The following is an 11,095-nucleotide window of genomic DNA, read 5'->3' as shown; positions in this document are numbered from 1 at the left end:
CTTCAATCTTCAATAAGTGGTGCTGGGAAAACTGGACAGCTACATGTAAAAGACTGAAATTAGAACACTCCCTAACACCATACACAAAAATAAACTCAAAATGGATTAAAGACATAAATGTAAGAAGTATTCTTGATTGAATGAAAGCAATGGTTGAAAGAAAAAGACGTCCTTCTTCCTTCTCAGGTTCCTCATGCAATGAAAAAATAGATTCTCTTACCAAAAAACCACCTATTTAAGGAGGGATGCAAAGGTCAAACCAAAGGTATCTTAGAGCAAGATAAACTGTCCTTCTGAAATAAGTATTCAGCCTTCTTCATTCATGCATCAGATTTAATGACATGATGACATTGCTAGTATATTTCCATTGGATACTGCCACTGACAGTTCTGCCAGAAAGAGCCATTTTTAGAACTGGGAGCTCATGTATGAATTTCCTGTTTGTACACTAGCTATCACAGCCTTTCACATTCTCAAGTGTGTGAAGAGACTGAGGTTGAATAGTAAAGCTGTTTGCAGGTGTAGTCTCTTGCCCTCAGTGTGGGTTTACAGCTCCTAAAAACAACTTTTGAGGAAAGATTTCTGTTTGATGTGGATGGTGGTGAGAGTTATTTACTTATTGTAGAGCCAATGTGATTCCCTGATGAGCAGAAAAGTCCCAGTTAATGATCTAGCATTTGGGCTTGGGTCAAAGTAAATTACAGTATAGTTTTCAAACCTGAGTAGTCATATTCAGAGGCTGTGCCCATACTTGTAGGGGAGGGTGCTGGTGTTTCTCTATATTTTTTAAAAGTGGAAAGGGTATGAGTGAGATCTTTACTTCTACTACTTCTGGTCCCATGTGGCTAGGGCTTGGTCATCAGTCTTCTTGAGCAAGAGACACTGCTTTTTCCCCCTCAACTTTACTAACACCACAGAGATGGAGAGGGAAATGCCTATTCATTAATGTCAGACACTGCTTCAAATGGCTTACAGGCCTCAGTACAACACTAAATAAGCCTCCATATAAAGCATGAGTCAGAATTGGTTCTGTCAAACTTGTTTTTAGATATATGATTGTTTTAGTCATCAAGGCAGTATGTAAAATAAAATCCTTTCCAGGTTTTATATGTTTGAAATGGGAATGAGTATTCTTTCAGTTCTGTACCTGCAGTTTTGATTAATATCTTTTATTTTAGTATTCAAATAACATTTTATTTTTTTAATTCACCAAAGCATTTTCTTCACCAAAACTATGGTAATCTGAATCTAGGTAATTAGATAATCTAGATAAATAGAACCTGAGAATGCCTTTCACTCTCTTTCTCTTCAGGTAGGTAGATAGACAGATAGGTAGATAGATAGATAGATAGATAGATAGATAGATAGATAGATAGATAGATAGCAAGCAGGTAGGTAGATAGATACATAGATGATTTAGAGATATGTATGTAGATGTATATCTGTATATCTCTCTCTGTGTATCTATGTATATGTATATCTGCTTGGAAAGTAAAAATAATTAAATTCCTTCCACAGCATAAAATAGTTTATACTTTTATATTCCTCTGTTATAGGTAATTTTCTGACTGATTTTTTACTTTGGTATCTCACGGATTCAGATATACAGCTATCGAAACGGCCTGCTATCCAGATGATGGCCAGTACAAATGTGGAAGACCTATACTGTCTGCCTAGCGGCATTCACTAGAAAACCACACTCATAAGAAATAAAGTAATATATGGTCACTGATAATCATACCACTAAATGCTGTTTGTTGTGTTGCCATGCTATAATTTGATTTTTAAGTTAAGGCTACTTGAAAAAGAAGCAGTTTAGATTTATGTGATACAAATTCCACACTCCATAATTAAAGTAACTTAACCACTGTAAACTTATCAAGCTGTGAACTTTAAATTTATAGTCTCCATTTATTTAATAGCTACTTAGCTTGCATATGTGCTGCACCCTTTGGCTCTGCACTGAGGATACAGCTGGAGGAAGACTAAATACTCTGTTCCTCCTGGAACAGTCGGTCTGGCTGGTGGCACTGCTTTCTATGCAGTAATATTATTTTGCCCTCAGTGTTGCTGTTCTGTGTTGAATTTATAGGAGGTCTATCTGAACACATGCATGTGCACATTATTTAAGGAATAAACTGAAAAGCTACATCTTGGTGACTATGGATGATAATTATAGTTCCCCAAGAAGATCTTTTTTTGTAAGAAGTTACTAGAAGGCCCATTGGGGAAACTGAAATGCCTGGGTTCCTTTTGTTTCTTAATAGAATCGGATCTGGAAGGCCTTGATGGTCTAGGTACTGTTTACAGCAACATTGACCAGCAGCTGAATGAAGCCATGAGGCGACGCAGACACGCGGGAGAAAACGATTACAACATCGAGGTGCTGCTGGGAGTGGATGACTCTGTGGTCCGTTTCCATGGCAAGGAGCACGTCCAAAACTACCTCCTCACCCTGATGAACATTGTGAGTAGTGACTCCTTTTTGAGGTTTTTTTGATCTTTTAATTCACTTCCCTTGTTTTGCTAGAGCCTTTTGGAAACCTCTGTGACGTCTCCCATGACTGCGCCCCACATCCAAAATGTGTCCATAACTGCATTCAATTCAAATATTGATCTACATATTTAACATACAAGATAGTTCTTTCCAGCATCATTTTGCATCCCAGGATGATGAGGAATTATTTAGGCCTGCTAACTCTGTGTGGATGCTTATTGTTAGAGCTTTTGAATAGAGCAATGTTTTTCAACATTACAATTGAAGGTAATATATGTACAAAGCACAGTCAGCTCTTGGCACAAGTGCTGCCCTGGAAGTTATAAAGGACTCTTTTTAAATTTGTTCTTTATGTCTTCCTTATTAGCCTTACTCTTGTCCAGAAGAAATTTAGTCAGTATTCTCAAACTGGTGTTCTTTTTTCCTTGTGAACTGGCAGAGAGCAGTTGAGGAGAAATAATATATAAATCATCTACTTCTAAAAGATAATTGAGACTGTAGTATACTTTATTTTATATGTTTTATTTTCTAGAATTGTAAAATACATATTATATTGATCTGGCAAATTTAGTACCCAAGCCTATTCTCTCTTTCAGCTTTTTGACTTTTAATGTAATTCTTTGGGTATTTTGCCTTCTTTTTTTCCATGCTTAAAATTAGATTTCCAACAATTATACTGGAGAAGAAAAATTATTAGTTTTACTTTTCATGAGTTTATTTATCCTAATACTGATGCCAATATATTGAAAATATATTTTGTTCATTGAGATGCCAATGTATAAAATTCTACACATACCATGTCTCTGTGAAATGGAAAATGAGTATAGAAACTCAGACACATTTTTATTTGTTCATTGGCACTAATTCCCATTATGAAGACTGATTATCACACAGAAAACAAATTCCTGTGGAGATGCTGTTTTTACTTGCATTATGCATTTGTGCCCCTGGGCTGCTTTCTCCTACCACTAGCAAGGCAGTCAATCAGGATAGACCTAGACCCTAAGGGGTGCTCAGACCTACAGGAGGCTCTTGGAGTAATGCAGCAGAGACTCAATATGGTCCTTGGCCTCACAGTACTTATAATTTAGTCAAGGATAAAAAAAGATGCAAAAAAATGCAAAGGTTGAGCGATAAAAGGCATGCTATTGTTAAGATATATCGGGAGGCACTGCATTATAAATTCTTCAGGACTTTAGAGGGAGCAACAGTTATCAAGTTGTGAAGTGTTGAGAGTATTAAACTGGGACTTAGAGGAGGCAGAGGCGTTACCTCTAGCTCTGTTCCTGGTTGACTTCGTGACCTTAGATAGTCATGTCCCCTCCTGGGGTTTAGTTTCTGTAGTAAAATTGAAAGACTGTACAAGATGTTCACTATTTCTCTAATTCATCAGGAAGCTGGAGGTTAAATTGGGTCTTTAGGGCTTTGTTTTCGGGGTATTTTTCATTTGTTTTCTTTAGTTTTTTAAACGGCACATGGAATTGTAGAGGTTTTCTAGGTAGACTCCATTGACAAGAAAGTAGAAATGAATATGGTATATTCACCAGACAGTAAGCTTAGGTGTCAAGGAATAAAGTGCTGCAGTTTTGGTTTTATAACCATCGAAAAAGGACTTTTGTTTTTAATACCATTAAATAGATTAAGTAATAGGCTGAGTCTCTGGCTCAAATACTAGAAATTATTCTAAAGCTAATTGAGCATCAGAGAATGGAACTGGAAAAGAGAAAATAATTTTTCAAACTTAATAAGTTCATTGCATCTGAAGTAATTAATGTAGGTAGAGGTCTTGAGGAGATAATAACAGTCCCCCCTTCCCTTCCCAAGTTTACAGCCAACTGAAAGATATGGTGAACAGACAGATGGAGAATAAGTAGTTTTATTATTTATAAGAGCTGAATTGCACATGACTTAAATGTATAGCCACAAAGATTTTTCTTATTCTAAATCAGTGATTCTCAGTGGAGAGCACTTTGTCCCAGCCCCTTCCATCAGGGATATTTGGCAATGTTTAGAGACATTTTTGGTTGTCATAACTGGGAAGGGATGCCACTGCCACTAGTAGGAGATGCCAGGGATGCTGCTAAACCACCTACAACACAAGGGCAGCCCTACACAATAAAGGAATATGAATTATCCAGTCTAAAACGTCAACAGTGCTAAGGTTTAGAAACCTTGTTCTAAATTAGACAATCTTACTCACAACCCCCCATCTCTATCTGACTGGATAATTTCAGGTTTCCTTTATAGGACAGGTAGAGAGCTTTAAGCATGACAGATAGAAGACTGGATCTCTTTCATTCCTCCCCCCACCCCATTGCCCTATTGTAGACTGTTAGATCTACAGCACTGAGATGAGCATGCCTTATCTCAAATTTATCAATTAAATCAGAGTTGGAGGCATGAAGAAAACCAATAATGATATTCTAATGAAACTACTTCATGGAAATTTGAAGCCAAGAAAATTGGGTTTTTTCCCTAATGATGTTGGAATAATTATTAGCTCCTATGCTAGCCATTTTATGACTTCCTATGGTTATCTAAAATCATGGCTCACCAAACTCAAGCCCTACACAAACACAGAGGCTTTCTTTACATGCCACATAGGTTCAGACAGAAACTGTAGAAGAAATTGACAGCAAAAAGTGTATTTCCTTGCACTGATATGGGGAGAAACGTGTCCCTATGGTAGAGGAAAAGCACAGTTTCCGTTAGTCTCCTTTGGTATCTCTACCTTAGTTAACTAGTCAGCAAATACACTCTTCTTTTAGTTTACCTGGTAGTCAAATATAGTCTCCATATCAAACCCAGGTGATATTTACCACATAGTTCCTGAACCAAGGGAGTACTTTGAGGTCCCAGTGATTTGCTTCATGGTTGTCTTTTTAATTTAAACTGAACTCCTTTTCAAAGGGATGCTTGTATTTTATTTCATACTTTCTTATCTTGAAAAGGGTTCTTAAATTATTAAATGTTAAACATATGTTTAGTGAAAGAATAGATAAATGAACAAATGAGTGTAAAGAACATTACTTCTGAGGTAGATTATGAACAATCTTGAAAGGCAGAAACTTTGGACTTGAAATAAGAGGACATAAATGATGAAGGCTTTAATCAGCTTAACAATATTATGAAAGCAGTGTTTAGGAAGTAAATTAGCATTTATTGGGTGTCTATATTTTTTTAAGTATACTGCAAGATGGGAATTATTATTACCTTTTTTTTCTAGAGGAAACAGAGGCTTTAAAATGTCAATAAAATTGAGGTAAATTTTAAAAATTATTTGAAGTTTGTAAAAGAGTCTCAGATAATGATAATGTGGTGATGGTAACCATCAAAAGGAGACAGGGTGGAGCTTCTGTGTTGGTGAACACATCACAGTGCTAGGAGGGTGAAAGCCTGGAAAGAGCATGGAAGCTCTGTACCCCTCCCCCAAGACCTTGCCTTATGCATCTCTTCCATTTGGCTGTTACTGAGCTGCATCCTTTATTTTAAACACCTGTAAATGTGTAGAAGGCGGCAGACTATAGAGGAAAGGTAAGACAGTCTTGGGTCTAAGCCTGCCCAAGGTGAGAGGCCTTGTAGGTACAAGTAGCAACTTCTCAATGCCTCGGTTTCCTCACCAATGCGATGGGTATAGCCGTCCTATGCTCACAGGAGAGTTTTAAAGAAGAAAGGAGAGTGTGAACATAGCATGTCTAGAACTGAGAAGGTGCTTGGCAGATGGCCAGTTGATATTTGCTCAACTGTTGTGGGAGATCTAAATAAGGAGCACAGCCTCCCACCCGCATTTGATGCCCCTGATTTTCCCAGACTCTCAGGGCAGAAAACACCAAGGGATTTTCTCAGGGTGATGTATGGAGCCTGGGATGGAGCCCCATCTCAGCCCCCATTCTCATGAACCCTGTTCCCTTTTGCCACTGATGATCCTGGATCAGCATCTGGAGAGAAAGGGATGCAGACCTCACTGAGCTGGTTTCATTGTCAAGAATAACCTGGAGAGGGGGGCAGGCACAAAGCCTTGCTCCCTTCCTGGGACCATTTTCTCCAAAAAGTAAGAGTCTTACACTGCTGGAGGAGGTGCCACAAAGCCTGTTGTGTCCAGGGAATAGACAAAGACTCGTTGTGTCTAGGGGAAGGGTAGAAGAAAAAAACTCTACCCCAGTGTTTAGGGCAGAAACAGGTCTTGGGGGAAAGCAGCTGCCATGCTGTGAGAACACTCAAGCATCTCTGTGGAGAGGCTCATGTGAAGAATAACTGATACCTCTGGCCAACAGCCAGCATCACTTTGCCATCTGTACAGGTAAGCCACCTTAAAGGTGAAATCCAAGATATGAAAACAACCTAATTGTCAAGCCATGGATGGATGAATAAAGAAAACGAGGTTTATACACAAAATGGAATATTATTCCGCCTTAAAGAGAAGAAAATCCTGCTACTGGCAACAACATGGATGGAATTGGAGGCCATTATGCTAAATGAAATAAGCCAGACACAAAAAGACAAATACTGCATAATCTCACTTATATGTGGAATCTAAAATATTCAAACTTATAGAAGCAGAGACTAGAATGATAATTGCCAGGGAGCAGAGGGAGTAGGAAAATGAGGAGGAGATGGTCACAGAGTACAAAGTTTCAATTACACAAAACAAGTTCGGGAGATCTACTATGTAGCATATTGCCTATAGCTTACAAAACTATATTTTACACTTATAATTTTCCAGGAGGGTAGATACTATGTTAGGTGTTCTTACCACAAAAAAATTAATTAATAATAAAGGAGCAGGAGGAAACTTTGGGAGGTGATGGATATGTCTATAGTCTTGATGGTGATGTTAGTTTCGTGGGTGTGTATTTATTCCCAAACTCATTGAGTTATATACATTAAATATGTACAGCTTTTTACGTGTCAATCATACCTCAATAAAGTGGCTTTAAAAAATAATAAAATGAAAAACAAAAGTGGAATCCTTATATCTTTTGACCCCAGTCAAGCCTTCAGTTGAACAGCCCCAGCTGACATCTGACTTAGACTTCATGAGAAAAACCAAGCTAGAATCACCCAGCCAAGTTTTGCTTCCAAATTCCTGACCCATGGAAACTGTGAGAGAATAAATTATTGCCTCTGCTTTAACAAGGTAGAAGGAGGAGGAGGTAGGGTTATTGGGAGGTGAAACTTGTTTAGAAAATTTGTTGTATTTAATTTTAATTCAGATTAATCATAGTTTAAGTGTAACCAAGGAGAACACTTAAAACACAATATATTATATGTCACGAGTAATGTTAAATAGCTTTGGTTTATCTGCTGTTTTAGATTAACCATACTAGTTGCCACCTCTTTGACACAAATATGTTTTGTTTTAGGGCCATATTGCCTAATGATAGTGGTGACTGTGCATATGAATGTGGTAAAGTTCCATAGGTGATTTATTGTGCAAATCTGGGGATTTGAACACTGGAAAGACAGCTCACTAAATTAGCACTTTTCTCTGGGGGCTCAAGGTTCAAGTGAACAGGTCTGAACAGGCCCCAGTTGATTTTGATATGACTCCTTAAGAGGGGACAGATGCCCTCCACCCATCCCACAGCTCCTTTGCGAAAGAATCAGTGAAGGCGAGAATTGTCCGTTGCCTTCCATCTCCTTTTATTTTTAACTCTTCCTTTTTGTAGATCTCGAAATTTCTCCCAGACTCATCTATAAAGAAAAAATTAACAGATATGAATATATTTTAAAAGAGCATGACTAACGCCCATTCTTAGATTATTGAGAAGCTTTTTATATTTCAAATAAAAGATGTGATATATAGTTAAGTCTTTTTTAGGATCTCGTGTCATATCTTGTTATACTGAGAGATTTTCATTTTACTATTTTGTAACATTGCTGACTTGCTGGGAAAGTGGTTCTCAGCTGTGGAACATATCTCCTACAAATGTTGATCCATTGCCTACTATGGGCAAGGCCAACCTTAGACATAGGGTATAAATATCCCAATGAACACAATAGAAATTCTCTGCCCTCTTGTTGCTTGGACTAGGAGAAAAGTAATAGTCAAAAGAAGAAATAAATGTGTAATATTTGGTAGTAATAACTGCCAAGAAGAAATATAGATAAGAGTAAAGGGATATTGTTGAGGAGAGAGAAGGAGGGACTACTTTGAATAGGAAGTTAGGGAAAGCATCTCTGACATATCATGTAGGCAGAGATACAGGCATTCTGTGAGGAAGAGAACCAGGCAAAAAACTGAAGAAAGAGTGGTCTGGTCTGATGAACTGTAAGAAAAAAGCTGCACAATCAAGAAAAAGCTACCAAGTCAGGAGTGTTTGGGATACAGACTTAAGAGTTATTGTTTTTCAAGCGTAATGGGTAATTTTGATGAACACCCCTAGTTAAAAATCACAGTAGGACAATAAAGGACAAGAACTGAGAGGAGAGAATGGGGGGGGAAATCTTTGACAATAAAGAAATAGAAATGAAATTCCTTAGAATGAAAAATGTAAGCAATTAGACTATCCTGGAAATTTCCCCCAAATTTTGTTTTTCTTTGTATCTTGGTAGCCAAACACTGTTGGCAGAAATTTGTTATCTGAGCTACCGTGAAGCTCAGCTTACTGAACTCTGAGTATTCTAGGCTGGTAAGAACTTTTTCTTGAACTGAATATAGTTTTCTTTTTAAAGTCTTTTGACTTGTTAATTACTAACTCAAGAGCTTTATGCCCTTATACTATTTCTTTTTTTATGAGATATGTCTTAACTGCTGCAGGGGAAAACATAAACCTTGCTGAGAGGAAAACCAGTGAAATGAAAGGAATAGGTACCAGGTCTTCTTTCTTAATATATGATGGAAAAGAATGGTTCCTGGCAATATTCTGAAGGTAAAAGGAGGAAATGCCCTAAAAATTTTAAAATGGTCTTGACTTACAATCATAAAAGGCGAGGTGGAAGGCTACTTAATGATCAAGAACAAAAGAAAGTAGAATTTCAAAGACTAATTCTATCATATAAATTTTTCATTGCTGAAGTCTAATGTCCTATAACTCAAGCAAGATTCATGAAGCTCCTTCTAAGAAATCAGTTTAGTGTGATTTACTATAATAGAAGTCTCTTTTCTAATGTGTTTGTCTTTTCAGCCATTTGTTCTGTCTGCCGGAGGTCCTTTAGGTAAAAGTTACCATAGCATAGTAAAGTCCTAGCATAGAATCACACTTTAGAACTCAGGAGGAAACAATAGAGGTGATCCTCTCTAACATTTCCTTTTTGAAGATTATGGAGATTGAGGATAATTGTTAGGTTACTTACCTAGTGTCAAGTACCTAGTTGCAGGGCCAGACTGGTTTTGTCTCTGGCTCTCATTTTAATTCCACGTCACTTCAACATTTATGTTAATAGTCATTAGTACACAGTTTTCAAAAATATATTTGAAGGACACTTTGTGATGAGAATTGAAGAACATATGTACTCATTAATGCTTCAGATGGGCCACTCAAAAAAGTAAGCTATAATGTTAACTACTGTGTAACATCATAGTGACTTGCAGGAATGAAGAAAATACTGCTGACTTTTACTCTTTTCTTAATTTTCTGGCCTGGTCCATAATCATCACCTCACACCTCAAAACTCCAACTAATCAAAATAATACAGCAGTCATAATGTATGTATTAGTAGATAAGAACAATGGTTTTGAATTTTTTTAGAGTCTTGGATTTATTTATGAATTTGAAGCAAACCATGAAAATTGTACTTAAGGGGAAAATAACACTTAACATTTAAGAAAAACAAAGCCCACTTGAAACTCATCTAGGTTAAGAACCCTGTTGTAGACCCAAATTAAAGTAGCTCCCAATTGCCAAATCTGAGATAATATGAGCAAAAAAAAAAAAAAGATAATAATGAATTATAATACATACAACAAAAGAAAGTCTCTATATTTTAAACTTTTATTGGAGTATAGTTACTTTACAATGTTGCATTAGTTTCTATTGTACAGCAAAGTGAATCAGCTATATGTATACATATATCCCCTCTTTTTTGGATTTCTTTCCCATTTAGGTCACCACAGAGCGTTGAGTAGAATTCCCTGTGCTATACAGTAGGTTCTCATTAGTTATCTATTTTATACATAGTATCAATAGTGTATATATGTCAATCCCAATCTCCCAATTCATCCCACCACCCCCCCTTTCCCCCTTGGTATCCATACGTTTGTTCTCTATGTCCATGTCTCTATTTCTGCTTTGTAAATAAGATCATCTATACCAATTTTTTCAGATTCCACATATATGCGTTAATATACGATATTTCTTTTTCTGACTTACTTCACTCTGTATGACAGACTCTAGGTCCATCCATGTCTCTACAAATGACCCAATTTCGTTACTTTTTATGGCTGAGTAATATTCCATTGTATATATGTACCACATCTTCTTTTATCCATTCCTCTATTGTTTCCATGTCCTGGCTATTGTAAACAGTGCTACAATGAACATGGGGGTGCATGTGTCTTTTTCAATTATGGTTTTCTCTAAATGTAAGGCCAGACACTATAAAATTCTTAGAGGAAAACATAGGCAGAGCACTCTTTGACATAAATCACAAGATCTT

General features: G+C 37.0%; 1 protein-coding gene across 1 annotated transcript in view; it reads left to right on the top strand.

Moving 5' to 3' along the window:
• Positions 1–11,095, top strand: part of ADAMTS3 (ADAM metallopeptidase with thrombospondin type 1 motif 3) — a 298,193-nt gene that overhangs the window by 225,382 nt on the left and 61,716 nt on the right. Inside the window, exon 5 of the mRNA XM_007457205.1 lies at positions 2,268–2,467. Within this exon, the coding sequence (XP_007457267.1) occupies positions 2,268–2,467 (200 nt within the window). The remainder of the gene's footprint in view (positions 1–2,267; positions 2,468–11,095) is intronic.

This window comes from Lipotes vexillifer, unplaced genomic scaffold, assembly GCF_000442215.2.
Source record: "Lipotes vexillifer unplaced genomic scaffold, Lipotes_vexillifer_v1.1 scaffold1051, whole genome shotgun sequence".
Taxonomy (NCBI): Eukaryota; Metazoa; Chordata; class Mammalia; order Artiodactyla; family Lipotidae; genus Lipotes; species Lipotes vexillifer.
The sequence above is the reverse complement of the archived record's forward strand: the minus strand, read 5'-3'. Positions and strand labels throughout refer to the sequence as shown.